We start from the raw sequence: 14,220 nt of genomic DNA, 5'->3' as shown, positions 1-14,220 counted from the left end.
AAAAAATAATATGTTATTTTTTTATTTAAAAAAAGTTATATATTTTGGTTTTTTCTATTTAGTAAAAAGTTTATAATAAGTCGTAAAAAAAATAGAAAAATAGTCGACCTAAATTCTGAAAATAAATTGTTTTCAACAAAAAGTTAAAAAAATAAATACCACCTAAGTTTATTCTGACTTAATAATGATCATCCTAGCCATCTTCTGTGGGGAATATCGTCTATATTTTGGTCTATTTTATTTATTTATTTATTTTATCATTTTCTTACCCCTCTTGCTTTGGTGATATGGATTACTTGGCTGAGACTGATCAGCCTTTGGTTTTTTTTTTTTCTGGTCGAAAGTTGTTTGGTGAAGGGGAAAACTGAATTTATGGAAAATGAATTAAATTTTTCTCTCATTTCTCAGTTGATCATGAGAAATAATTAAAACAGGAAAAGGTGTGAATCACCCAAGTGGAAAATTTTTCTTTCATCCTTAGTTACAACAATTGTGTTTTTGCTTTAACTTTTATGACAATTTAATGCTTCTAATTGCATGAATTCATTTTAGCTCATAGAGTACAATGAACGTTAAAAATTAATATCTATATATAAGTATTTGAAAATTTTCTTGTTAAAATATAACACTTTTTTTTTTAAATGGAACCTAATTTTGTAATTTTAAAAAATTGAAATATATATTTTAATTTTTTTTTTCTCTGAATCATTTTTAAAGTTTGAATTACATGTATGTTTATTTGCTAATATAACATGAGATTATGGCAAACATATATATTAAAAATTATTCAACTTAGAGAAAATTAACCAAAAAAATTTCATGTATATATATATATAAGGAAAAAAAATTAAAAAACATCTTTTTATCTCAAAAGAAATATAACAAGAGAAAAAAAATAATAATATCTGGAAGAATTGAAATAATATGACTCTTACGTAAAATTCAAAAAAATAAAATAATGTTTTTTATAATAAATTTTTTATTTCATATTTTAAAATGAAAAAAACATGTTAGACAAATAAAAGATAATTATTAAGTGTAATATACTTCCTACTTTTTGGTTTTTAAAAATAGGAAAAACAAAATAGTACTAGCTTCTATATAAAATATAAAATTATTAGAGTAGTGTTAGTCAAGATATCATCCAATATTTGAATAAAAGAAAATTTTCACACGAATTCATTGATCTAAAAAGAAAAGAGGCAATGAAGATCCTATTTTTTTTTAAAACAAAAAACAAAAAACAAAAAAAAATGTATTATATAGTGGTAATCTTTTTCCTTTTCATTATATACAAAAACTTATTTAGATATTTTAAATCAACCCTAAATTACTTTCCTCCATTCAATATCTATGAAAGGAAAAATAAATAAATAAATAAATCACAAATATATCTTCATCTATGTAAAAATATTTTAAATACTTATTCATAAGTCAAATAATTATTTCCTAAAATAACCTTTTACTTAATAATATTAAATAAATTTATAAAAAATTTAATTTATCATTTTAATTTTTATAAAAGTATCTTGCAAATAAATATATTGTAAATTTTTTAATATATAATATGAGATATAAATTATTTTGGAAAAATTCTCAAGGATTGATAAATAAAATCTTTCTAATTCCCTAATTAATAATGATTTTATATCTTGCATTATATAAATTTATTCATCTTCTTATATATATATATATATATATATATATTTAAATAAAATTGAATAAAAATTTTCTTAGTTGACCTCAACAATAAAATTAGAAATTTTAAAAATTAAAAATACAATTAAAACTAAATACTTAAAAATTAAATACAATTAAAACCAACAAACTTAAAAATTAAAAAAATAAATAAATAAATATTGATTCCCATTATATTTCTAACTTTTTCTTGAATCTATTTTTTTCTACTAGTTTTAACAAAGTGAAAATTAATATTTTACTTTTATAATTTTAACTTTAAAGTTTTATTAAGTTTTAATTTTACTTTTAATTTTTAAATTGATCTCTCGATTCTCGTGCTAAAAAAAATAAAAAAAATGTCAATTTATATTATTAACCTAACAAATAAAATTTCATTTTAAGAAATAATTATTTGACTTGTGAAAAAATATATATATTTTAAAATAGATGAAAATAAAATTGATTTATAAAAATTAGGATTCATTTTTCTATATTTTTCAAATAAGGGAGTCAAAACCCACTTTTCCGGTTTTGGTTTCACTATTCAATATTAGGAAGGATACAAAAGGTAAAATTATTTATTTAAAAAAAATGATAGTAAAATTCTTAAATTCTTTCCATGGCTAAACATAAATTAAACTTTAAATTTGAAAAGTGATTCACAATGTGTACAATCTAAGCTACACATTAGATAAAATCAAAATTCAACTGGTCCAAAAAAAATCAAATATTACATTAGAGAAGCAAAAAGTTTAAGTTGCTTCCTACACCAAAAGGAAATAAATTTCTCCAATTATTTTTGTGCTCATTTTTGTCTTCCCCATAACTTTGAAGTGATTCTTATTATTTTAATTTATTTTGATAAATTTTTCGTCGGTATAAATTATTAACTTATTTTAATTTGCATTTCATATATATATATATATTTTGGAAATGGAACTAACAAGCTAAGAAATATTGTTGTTTCTTATCAAATCATAAATATTATGCTTCGTTTGGCTATATTTTGTTATACTTGTTTTTAAAAATTATTTTTAAATTAAAGAATAAAAAACATTTTTTTTACTATATTATAAATAAGAATGTTTAATAAATTGTTTCTAAAATCAATTTTCAAAAAAAAAAAAAACAAAAAAAACTTATTTGGATAAGTTGTTTTTTTTTAGAAAAAAATCTATTGAAGTTCAATTTATATAAGATTAATTAAATTTAACTCAAATCTTATTAAAAATGAAAATAGTTTTACAATTATAAATAAATTAAAAAATAAATAGTTTTTTAATAAAATTTAAATAGAAATTTTATAATAAAATCATCAATTAAATTTTTTATGAAAAAAATATATCATTTTAGCATATGTTATAAGAATGTGAGTACTAACATCTTTGTAGAAGTATAATTGATTTTTTTTTTTTTGTTAAAAATGAAAAATAGTAATAATAATAATTTTTATTTAAAATAAATTTAAAGACAAATAAAATTTAGTTTTTTTAATATATAAATGAGTCAAGTTTTTCATTACATGCACATATTTAGTATTTATTTATAGGCAAAGTATTCTGAAATGATTTTATTTAATATGCAATTAATTGGATTGGTTTTTCAATTCTAAATTATTTTTAAAAATTATTAAACTTATAAATAAATTCTATATAAGATGTAATATGATTGGAAGTTCATTTCTTTATTGAGAAAATTGATAAAAATATAATTACGTACAAAAAATAATACTAAAGGCATTATGAAACAACTTTTTGTTAAGATATGGACTCACATATCTAACAATAATTCATGACTAAGCTATTCACCTCTTTCTATTTGTTTTCTGTTCGTTCAAGAGTATGGGCCGCCTATGTGTAGAGCTCAAACGCCATCACGAGCCTTAGATGATGAGCCTAAGACTCGTGAGGCCCAATAACCCAATGGGTATGGTCCCTAAGGCAGGAGAGTATAAAAGGTCAAGGGTCTATTCATTTTGTAATATCACATCTTTAAATAGAACAGAACCCTAATCTCTCCTACTTCCCATTGTCAAAGAGAATCTAGTAACGGTGGTTCCCCTTCTTAGCCTTAGAAGATCCATACGTTTTCAACCAAAATTCAGAAATGGATTCGGGTATGTTCCATGTGAATAAATGCATGTTCTAAATGAATTGATAAATATATCCTACATATGTTTTGGTGATAATGGAGATCAAAGATATATAACACTTTTATCTATATAAATTTTTCATATTGATTGGTCCACTATTTGAGTTTCTTTAAGCCGGGATGAATATGGAGTTTTTATATTAATTAATTTTAATTTTTTTTATTATAAAAAAATTGAGGATATAGAATGCTCCCTCATGCATGCATACTCATGTGAGCCATCTCATGGTGACTACCAAGTACTGTCCCTCACTTTGAACGGTATGCATAATGGAATCTGGTTTGCTTCCCAAAGACGAGGCGTAGAAAGCTAATGAGAAGAAACGACTTGGTTTTATCTAAGAAAATTACCAAGAGACAGAAGCAGAGCACCAGTTTTCTGGTAATCTCCCGAAGTTGCACGCCCAGATCCAATCCATAATGACCTTTATCTGGTAGGCTGTATTGTGAGCTCAGAATGAAAGAGGAGGAGCAGAGCACCAGTTTTCTGGAGTCTCTTTGATGATGATGAAAAGCAAGTGGCCGAAATTCTGCAACAATTCTAAAAGCTTGTTATGGAATACGAGTGCAATAAAGGTCTTCTTCCATTGTGGGGTTCTAAATCTTTAAGATCCGTACTCGTCAACATCCCCCCTCCTTCTAACAAATCATCTCAACTTCCTCTGCCTTCTCTCCCAATTCTTCCTGGTACTGACAGTAGACCAGTGGGTAATGGTCTACCTCCAATCCCTGAATCACTCCCTTCTTCCTCCAATGCTCACCCTGCTAACACCCGCCTGCGTCCCAAGAAAAAATCTCCTAAAATTACGCTGATGGTAAATCCTGTTTTCTTGGATTCTCCTCTATATCCATGTTTCTCCTTCACTGCCTGTTGGTTTCCCCTGTTTCAGGATTCTTACTTGCAAGCTCTTTTAATTAAATTATGAAACACATGCAAAAAAATTCTTACTAAACATCAACTTTTTCTGAAGTGGGGATCCAAAGATATTAATTTAAAATTCTAAAACCTACAAATTTGATTTTAATCCTTTTAGGCTTTAAAATCCTGTTCTGTTTTTTGTGAGAAAAAAAAAAGGCTTTAAAACAATCAGGAGTCATATAAGGAAAGAGACTTTGATTCACTACCGTTATTATAATTCTTTTAAAAAAATATTTTACGGCCAAATAATATCTAATGGGTTGGGCAGCATCCCATTTGGTTGAAGTAGACGTAAATGGTGGAAAAGAAGTAGAAGGTAGATTGTGTAGAGAAAGAGGGCCATTGTTGTAGTATGGAATTGGAATTGATATGCGTGACAAGATGAAGTCTCTCCATGATCGGAGGTTGATTCCAACGGAGACTCTTTTAATGGGCTGCGTCATTCAATCGATTCAACTTAGATTGCGTTGGACAATGATTTTAGAAAGTATTTCTAATATTTCTAATACTTGAAAAATAAAAATTTTCAAGTATTAGACATGATAGGAATATTTCTTAGAATCATTGTCAAATTCACTATTAGTAAAGAAGTTATCTACGTTGAGGCTAGAAGGAGAAGAAAGTTTGAGATGCAAATGGTGAAGAACTCCAAACGCCCTTGCACGTAACTTATTAACCCCACCAACCCCCAATTGAATCGATGGAATTTGGGTACAAGATATTTTTCCCCTTTTTTTTATCAAATTTAAAATAAATGTCAATACTTGAATTATTGCACTTTCTCATTAGAGTTAACCTTTGTTTCATGTGTTGATTAGTTATTTATTAATGAAAATGCTTATTTGATTCATTGTAGTTTTTATCTATCATGTTTTTGATTGACAAATAACTCATTTTTAATATAAATGTTTTTAGCATTTTAAGTATTTATAAATTTTAAAAGAAATAGTTATTTTATAAATATATATATATATATATAATTAATATTTTTTTATCAAAATGAGACCAAAAAATGAAAGAGGGTTATATTTACAAACTTAGGTCTTCAACAATCCTTTTAATTAAATAGCCCTTTTTTTTTTACTCTACAAATGATATGAAGACCCTTTTTTAACTGTCAATTGTAAAAGCCTAAAATATTTTACCAGCAAATCAACCCAAATAATAATCGTGTAAAAAATATATACTCAAATATTACCTTTACTAAGATTATTAAGCTTATTTTCAACTGTCAACCATCAACTATCAACTATCAAAACCTAAATATTCTATTATATGGTCAACCCAAATAATAATCATGTAAAAAAATATAAATTCAACCACCACCTCTAGCAAGATTATTAATTTGGTCCATCCATATTAAATTTGTGTTATATATTTTGACTCAAAAACATTCAAGTCAAATTTGTGTTATAAGTGTTGACCTACACACTCTTTAATAAACGAGTTATGTGATGGAAATCTGATCCAAACTCAACTATACTTAACTCAAACATGAAAAATATATTTAAATTAAGTCATATTTTGTCACCCTAGTAATAGTCATTATCCCTATTCATCACCTTTTTTTTCTTTAATGTTTTAAGATTTTGCAAATTTCTACAAATGTACTTATAATTTTTTGGGCATATTCCCAATGTTATTTCTTTTTTAATTAATATTTGAGAATAAGTTGACTAATTATTTTCTAAAATATATTATTTCAATAAATTATGATTAATTACTATGTGCACTAAAATATTTTCATCCTTTTATTTGATTTAAATTAAATTACTTATTTATTAATCTTATAATTTAACTCAATTCTTATTAAAAATGAAAATGATTTTTTAATTATAAATAAATTAAAAATAAATAATTTTTTAATATGAATATTAATTTTATAATAAAACCCTAAAATATATTTGTAATATAAAAAATGTATTATTTGAATATATTTTCTAAAAAATATCTTTGTAAAAGCACAATTGAATTTTTTTGTTAATAATAATTTTTTTTTTTAATTTTAATTGCAACATGTAAAATTATATTATTAAATAAATAATTATGACTTTATTAAAATTTATTTATTTTAAAATTTATATATAATTAAAAAGTTATTTTATTTTTTAATAAGACTTTTTAAATTTTAATTAATCTTATATAAATTGAATTTTTTTAGAAAAAAAAAAATTAAAAAACAACTTATTCAAATATGTTTTTTATTTTTTATTTTTTAAAAATAACTCACTAAAAATAAGACAAATAGTTTACAACAACTGGGGTGTCCAAAGGGATGAGGTGGACCACTCTTTGTTGTATTAGGGGTCTCATTTTTCTATTTTCTTTTTTCATATTCCATCCTCAACAGTCAACACTCATTGCCACTCTTCATTCACCGAATCAACTGCTGCATCGAAAGTGGCCAACCCTATGGCTCCATGTGTTCTATATATAAGCACAGATGAAATAGCAGAGCAACACCAAAATTAATAATTGAATGGTAAAAGAAGTTTACAATTGTTGCATTGCCACAGTCACTGTATATTCAAGAATTGATTTGTATCCTGCTTATTACTAAATTTGTTGAAGAGATGAAATATAACAACAAAGGTATATCTATTGTATCAGAGATTGGATCCATCATAAAAATTCCAAGAAAACAAAACTTCCATTGAAGAGATGAACCAATTTGAACCGCTAACCAAACGAGAGGATAGAGGGACTTGAACCGCCTTTGGGTTTCTTCACTTTGTAAATTTGAAGCCTCTTCTTCCTGGCCTGAGCAGCTGCAGCCCTATTCAGTTGTGTGGTATCAGCGTTCAGAGCAATACTGAGGTTGAGATCCAACGACGCAACTAGTTCCGGTCCAAGAGTCTCCTCCGGGGAGACGTTGAGATCAGGTATAACACGTGGGCCCATAGGGTTGGCCACCAAAGCACTGGCTGGGGCAGAGTCGTGAAGGAGGAGTGGCAGTGGCTGTTGATGATGGTCTTGCTCTCTGCTCTCCACTCTGGCTTCGGTTATTGCCGTATCAAGATTCAACTGTAATCACCAAAATAAAATTCAATTTAGTTTAGACCCCACTTCAGAAAAGTTCAACAGGAGGAGAAAAAAAACCTTAAAAAAAGGAGAAGGTTTTATTTCAAAGTACCTGTTGTTTTTTTGCCTTTAATTCTGAGTTGAGAGCTTTCAACTGGTTGTAGAACCGCTCGACATTCGCAATTTCCTGATTTAATTTTAAGCAAATATTAGAAACAATTTAAAGATGATGCCCATTTTGGAAAAAAAAAATATTCAAGAAAAAAAAAACCCTTAGATTAACAAACTCACCGTCTTTAGCGACTCTTTCTGATGAGTCAAATCCTCAACCATCTTCAACAAATTTTCCTTCTTCTGGACAACAAGAAAAGTAGTCGCAAAGATGTCAGTTTTTTTTTTTTTTTTCAGAAATTTAAAATAAGAATAATAATAACGGTCAAATACAGGAACAGGACATGGGTATCGTAGTATTTCAAATATCAAGAACTGAAAACAAATATCGGAAAATAAAAAAAGGAAACTGCCCAAAAAAAGCACACAGCAAAACGAATGAGAAATCGGAAATCGGAGATTTGAGAAAGATACCTTTTTAGATGAAACGCTCTTCTTAGAGCGCTTAGACTTGCCATCAGATTCGCTGGGGAAGAAGGAGAGAGGCGTGGCAGGGCTGGAAGGTTCAACCTTCGCTTGAGGATCATCATCGTCACAAGTCGGACCCACACAAGAACCGGGAAGATGAGGCGACGACGATGAAGGAACAGAAGGCGGATATAAGTCAGGATCAATGGCAGATCTTCTCTTCCTAACGCCCCAAGCGACTAAAAGACGATTGCGATTCTCAGATTGGAAGATTATCCGGGGAATGTCGAACAGGATTTTAGAAACCTCCAATTCATCATCGTTAAACAAGCTCACGAGAGAGTCGCAAGGACTGCAACTCTTTCTCTTCATTGGCAAATTCATGCGATTGAAATCAACGAGAAATGATGGAGTCTGGACTGAAGAAGTCAAAAAGGGGAATGGATGAGAGAGAGAGAGAGAGAGAGCGGGAGCGCGAGATAGAGAGAGAAAAGGGGAAGCAGGAGGTGAAATGGAATGTAATCTCAGTTTTAAAGATTACGCGTCATTCAAAACACGCCGGAACAGTTGGAAAAAGTGATTATTTTTATTTTGTAAAAGATTTGGTTTCTAAATGTGCTTGCAACGGTATTTGAGAAATAGAATTAGAGACAATTTAGGAGTGTTAAGAGCATGAAGTATCCTGGACAATTTCCTCTTTACTAAATTTTCCCATTAATTTTTTAAATAAATTTTCCTTTTCCTTTATATATATATATATATTTTCAGAATTTTAGTTACTAATTTTTCAACTTTCTCCATGTCTAAGAGCAATCAAAGATTCAAAATTCACATGACATGTTTTCTTACTTTTGTTTTTAAAAGGAAACAAATAATAATGAATTTTATTATGGAACAAAATCTTATTAAAAAGTTTGTAATTTTTAGGTTATCTTTAGTTCAAAAGAAAAAAAAATAAAAAAAAATATTTTCTCATGTTGGATTATTATATATATATATAAATTCAAAGAAAATTAAATATAATTAAAATTTGTTAAAATTTTATATATTTTTAAATTATTTAATTTTTATATTGATAACTTAAAACAATTAAAATAAGTTTGAAATAATAAATAAAAATAATTTAATGACTTTAATTTTATTTTTTATTTTTTTTACTTTTTTTTTCTATTTTTTTCCTTTCCCTTAAATTTTGTAACTTTAAATTCTTTCCTAAAAGTATAAAAATTTAAAATTTTCTACTTCCTTGGATTTTATAACGTTAATATAAATTTTAAAAACTATAAAATAAGTATTTATTTTTACATAAAAGATTAAAACTACAACTTGAATAAATTGAATCTATGCCGATTAAACCTAAAAATTATGATTAAAGCACTTTAAAATACTTTGTTGGTAAAAAAATATATTAAATGTGTACATATAATAAAAGACTTAACTCATTTATGTGTTAAAAAAGTTAAATTTTATTTATTTTTAAATGAAATATTATTATTATTATTTTTTATTCCATGACTATTTTTTAATCATTACCTATTTTAAAGGTGAATATAAATACTTAAAAATGAGTACAAATTATTTATTTCAAAACTTTTAGTATACTTCTTATAAATTTACCACATTTATTATTATGTTTTTTATTTTAATTATATAATTTATTATAAATAATGAGTTATTTATAATAACTCATTATTTTAACTCTTTTTAAAAACAAAAGTAAGAAAATATATCATATGAATTTTGATTGCTTTTAGACTTTAAGGAGAGAATGTCACTCTACTTTTAAAGCTGAAAAATTAGTAATTAAAATTTTTGGAAATATATATATCAATAAATTATGATTAATTAACTATTTGTCACTAAAATTTTGTCATAGTTTTTAAAGAAAAAAATTTCATCCTTTTATTTTATTTAAATTACTTATTTATTAATCTTATAATTTATCAAAATTCTTTCAAATCAATGTTTTGAATATCCATTTTTCTTTGTTTAAACTTTTTTTTTAATAATAAAGTTATATTATCTATATGGAATTTATATCTACCTCCTCAATTTCCCATACCTTCTCAAATTCCCTTTCCTAATATATTTTGAAATACTCTTTTTGTAAATACATGTAAAATGAGTATGAAGTTTTAATATATACGTTGGAAAAATATTTTTAAAAAATAAAAATAAAACCTTTGTGGTTAAAATTAATAAAGTGAAAAATACTATTTCTATTTCTACCAAATATTTTACAAAAGAAATATGATCACTTGTTCCAACGGTTATTTGCAAACGTATTTAGAAACCAAATCTTTTATCTTTTACAAAATAAATGTAATCACTTGTTCCACACCGGTTCCGGCGACACTTAAATCTCAAAAAGTGAGATTACATTCCATTTCAAGACGGTAGCCTCCTGCTTCTTGTTCCCCGTTTTCTCTCTCTCCCGCTCGCGCTCTCTCTTTGTCTCTAATCCATTCCCCTTTTTTACTTCTTTCAGTCCAGACTCCATCATTTCTCGTTGATTTCAATCACATGAATTTGCCAATCCTTGGAGCCACAATGAAAAGAAAGAGTTGCAGTCCTTGCGACTCTCTCGTGAGCTTGTTTGACGATGATGAATTGGAGGTTTCTGAAATCCTGTTCCAAATTCCTTGCATAATCTTCCAATTTGAGAATCGCAATCGCCTTTTAGTCGCTTGGGGCGTTAGGAAGAGAAGATCTGCCATTGATCCTGACTTATATCCGCCTTCTGTTCCTTCGTCGTCGTCGCCTCATCTTCCCGGGACTTGTTATGATGATCCTCAAGCGAAGGTTGAACCTTCCAGCACTGCCACGCCTCTCTCCTTCTCCCCCAACGAATCTGATAGCGCGTCTAAGCGCTCTAAGAAGAGTGTTTCATATAAAAAGGTATCTTTCACAAATCTCCGATTTCCGATTTCTCCTTCGTTTTGCTGTGTGTGTTTTTGGGTAGTTTCCTTTTTTATTTTCAGTTCTTGATATTTGCAATACTACGCTACCCATGTCCTGTTCCTGTATTTGACCGTTATTATTATTCTTATTTTAAATTTCTGAAAAAAAAAAAAAATCCGACATCTTTGCGACTTCTTTTCTTGTTGTCCAGAAGAAGGAAAATTTGTTGAAGATGGTTGAGGATTTGACTCATCAGAAAAAGTTGCTAAAGACGGTGAGTTTGTTTTTTTCTTGAATTTTTTTTTTCCAAAAAGGGCATTATCTTTAAATTGTTTCTAATATTTAACTAAATTAAATCAGGAAATCGAGAATGTCGAGCGGTTCTACAACCCGTTGAAAGCTCTCAACTCAGAATTAAAGGCAAAAAAACAACTGGTACTTTGGAATAAAACCTTCTCCAAACTTTTTTTTTTTTTCTACTTTTTTCAAGGTTTTTTTCTCCTCTTGTTGAACTTTTCTGAAGTGGGGTCTGAACTAATTTGAATTTTATTTTGGTGATTACAGTTGAACCTTGATACGGTAATAGCCGAAGCCAGAGTGGAGAGCAGAGAGCAAGCACATCCTCAACAGCCACTGCCCCTCCTCCTTCAAGACTCTGCCCCAGCCAGTGCTTTGGTGGCCAACCCTATGGGCCCACGTGTTATACCTGATCTCAACGTCTCCCCGGAGGAGACTCTTGGACCGGAACTAGTTGCGCCGTTGGATCTCAACCTCAGCATTGCTCTGAACGCCGATACCACACAACTGAATAGGGTTGCAGCAACTCAAGCCAGGAAGAAGAGGCTTCAGATTTACAGAGCGAAGAAACCCAAAGCCCCTCCCCATACAAATCAATTTTTGAAGCTGAGTGTCAGTGTTACTAATGTTTGAAACTCGCTATAGAGCATGTTCTTATACGTATTAGCATCTTCAAGGCCATGACATTGTCCAGCCTAAACTAGAATTGAAGGTATTCCATTGCCATTTTCCAAAATGTAAAATGGTAATCTCCTGAAGTTGCAGTCCCAGTCCAAGTCCATAATGACATTGGGTGGACTAAGCTTAGGTCAGAGTAGGAAAGGTGGTCTGTGATGTTTGCCTCCCTTGTGCAGCCCACACTAAAATCTGCTGCAAAAGTAGCCAGTCCCTACAAATACATCTCTACCTTTTAAATACTTGACCTACAATAGATTTTTGTTGCAAATCAAAATACTAAAATACCATTTTATTCTTTTGTAGAGACACCTATTTTATTCTCAATTGAATTGACAAAAAGGGATTCTCTAAGGAAATTTGATAATAGAAACTTTTTTTTAATAATTAAAAATTATACATTAAACTTATATATAATTTCAAAAAATAGAATTTTCTCAAAATCAAAAGTACAAAAGTACAACTACTATATGTAGTGTCTATATTAATCAAAATCAAGAAAAGATTATTGATGTCACTTACTTATCTAAATGTTACTACTATGAAATTCATTCAACAAAAAAATTTAGATTATAAATCAATTTTTCTTCGAATAAAACATAAAAAGAGGAGTTTGAAAAAGTAAAGAAAAACATAAAATCCTTGTGGGCCAGAAGAGGACACATGGTGCAAAGGAGGTTTTCCTATTCCAAATAAAAGACTAATGAATTATGATAAAGCTTAATAGGTTTTTCACTTTTTTGTGTGAGAAAAAACAAAAGGCTTTAAAACAATCAAAGAAGTTAAATAAGAAAAGAGGCTTTGATTTACTAATATTATTCCATTTTTTGAAAATGTTTTATGGTTGAATAATATTTCAGTGGATGACACAACATTCCATTTGGTTGAAGAAGATGTAAATGATGGAAAAGAAACAAAAGTCAGATCGTATAGGGAAAAACGATCACTGTTGGAGTATAGAATTAGAATTGATATGAGTAACGAGTTAGAGGCTCTTCCTAATCGGAGCTTGATTCCAAAGGAGACTCTTCTAATGGGTTGCTTCATTCATTTGATTCATAGGGTTAAGCATTCCAAGAGCCCTTGCATGCAACTCATCTTCCCTTTTTTTTGTTTTCTCATTTACAAATAACACTACAAATTGTGATGTTTTTGTTTTTATAGCATTCCAAATCATATCTAAGAATATTCTTTTTTCTTTGTAGTTGAATTGATTGAACCTTACTCTCCTTATTTTTGTTCAAATTTCAACTTCGGATAGAAGAAACTTTTCCTCATGCTTTTATCTATAAAAATTTAAATAAATTTTAATACTTTATTTATTTATCAAGAAGAATTTCTATTGGACTCTCTCATTTGTATTGTTCTCTAATCCACATGTTATTTAGTTATTTATTAATGAAATGTTTTATTTGATTTTTTTTTTTTTTTACTTATCATATGAAAGAGGCCCTTATTTCAACCATCTACTTACAAGGGGTTAAAGTCATCTACTTATAACAAAAAAAAGTAGAATTTTTTAGAACTTTAATTTTTTACTTTCAAAATAAATACAAATTAAGGAAAATAATTTCATCCCCATAAGCTTTAATAATAATATAATCATAATTTCAAAACTACCCTCCAACCCACCTCTATTACCATAAATATTTTTCCCACCTTTATTATAACAAATTTTTTATTTTTTATTTTTATTTTTCATTTCTTTCAACTTTGATGTGACAAGTGAAGAGAGTTCATGCTTATCAATTTTTTTTTTTTTTTTAAAAATACTTTGGCATGTGGCTAACCCACTATGCCACTTCGTTGCCTTTGACCTTTTTTTTTTCTTTTTTAATATGTAAACTTTTTAATTTCATTTTTTTATTCTTTAATCTTTTTATATTTATGATTTTTTTTAATTATTTATAGACACTTTAAATACAAAATAAAAATATGTATAGTAAATAATTAATGAGAAAAAATTAATGTAAAAATAAATATATAATCAATAAATT

The 14,220-nt window shown here is 27.6% G+C and overlaps 2 protein-coding genes across 3 annotated transcripts; one reads left to right on the top strand and one right to left on the bottom strand.

Moving 5' to 3' along the window:
• Window positions 1-7,249: 7,249 nt before the first annotated feature.
• Window positions 7,250-8,834, bottom strand: LOC117906396. Of its 2 annotated transcripts, none has more exons than XM_034819402.1 (4): window positions 8,357-8,834; window positions 8,063-8,125; window positions 7,884-7,958; window positions 7,250-7,774 (listed from the first exon to the last, which is right to left on the bottom strand). In XM_034819402.1, the coding sequence occupies exons 1-4, from the start codon at window positions 8,732-8,734 to the stop codon at window positions 7,430-7,432; spliced, it is 861 nt and encodes a 286-aa protein (XP_034675293.1). In that variant the 5' UTR covers window positions 8,735-8,834; the 3' UTR covers window positions 7,250-7,429. The 2 variants fall into 2 exon arrangements, with proteins under 2 accessions (XP_034675293.1, XP_034675294.1); XM_034819403.1 differs by having other exon boundaries at window positions 8,063-8,122.
• On the top strand, window positions 8,755-12,282 carry LOC117905418. Its single transcript, XM_034818343.1, has 5 exons — window positions 8,755-8,926; window positions 10,839-11,248; window positions 11,463-11,525; window positions 11,612-11,686; window positions 11,816-12,282. The coding sequence occupies exons 1-5, from the start codon at window positions 8,755-8,757 to the stop codon at window positions 12,179-12,181; spliced, it is 1,086 nt and encodes a 361-aa protein (XP_034674234.1). The 3' UTR covers window positions 12,182-12,282.
• Window positions 12,283-14,220: the final 1,938 nt, after the last annotated feature.

This window comes from Vitis riparia, chromosome 18 (genome assembly GCF_004353265.1).
Source record: "Vitis riparia cultivar Riparia Gloire de Montpellier isolate 1030 chromosome 18, EGFV_Vit.rip_1.0, whole genome shotgun sequence".
Lineage (NCBI taxonomy): Eukaryota > Viridiplantae > Streptophyta > Magnoliopsida > Vitales > Vitaceae > Vitis > Vitis riparia.
The sequence above is the reverse complement of the archived record's forward strand: the minus strand, read 5'-3'. Positions and strand labels throughout refer to the sequence as shown.

Coding starts and splice junctions, on each gene's coding strand:
- LOC117906396 (XM_034819402.1), bottom strand. CDS start 8,734: ATGAATTTGCCAATGAAGAGAAAGAGTTGCAGTCCTTGCGACTCTCTC. Junction 8,126..8,356: donor AGAGCGTTTCATCTAAAAAG/GTATCTTTCTCA, acceptor CTTGTTGTCCAG/AAGAAGGAAAATTTGTTGAA. Junction 7,775..7,883: donor TAAAGGCAAAAAAACAACAG/GTACTTTGAAAT, acceptor TGGTGATTACAG/TTGAATCTTGATACGGCAAT.
- LOC117905418 (XM_034818343.1), top strand. CDS start 8,755: ATGATGGAGTCTGGACTGAAGAAGTCAAAAAGGGGAATGGATGAGAGA. Junction 8,927..10,838: donor CGCCGGAACAGTTGGAAAAA/GTGATTATTTTT, acceptor TACTTCTTTCAG/TCCAGACTCCATCATTTCTC. Junction 11,526..11,611: donor AGAAAAAGTTGCTAAAGACG/GTGAGTTTGTTT, acceptor AAATTAAATCAG/GAAATCGAGAATGTCGAGCG.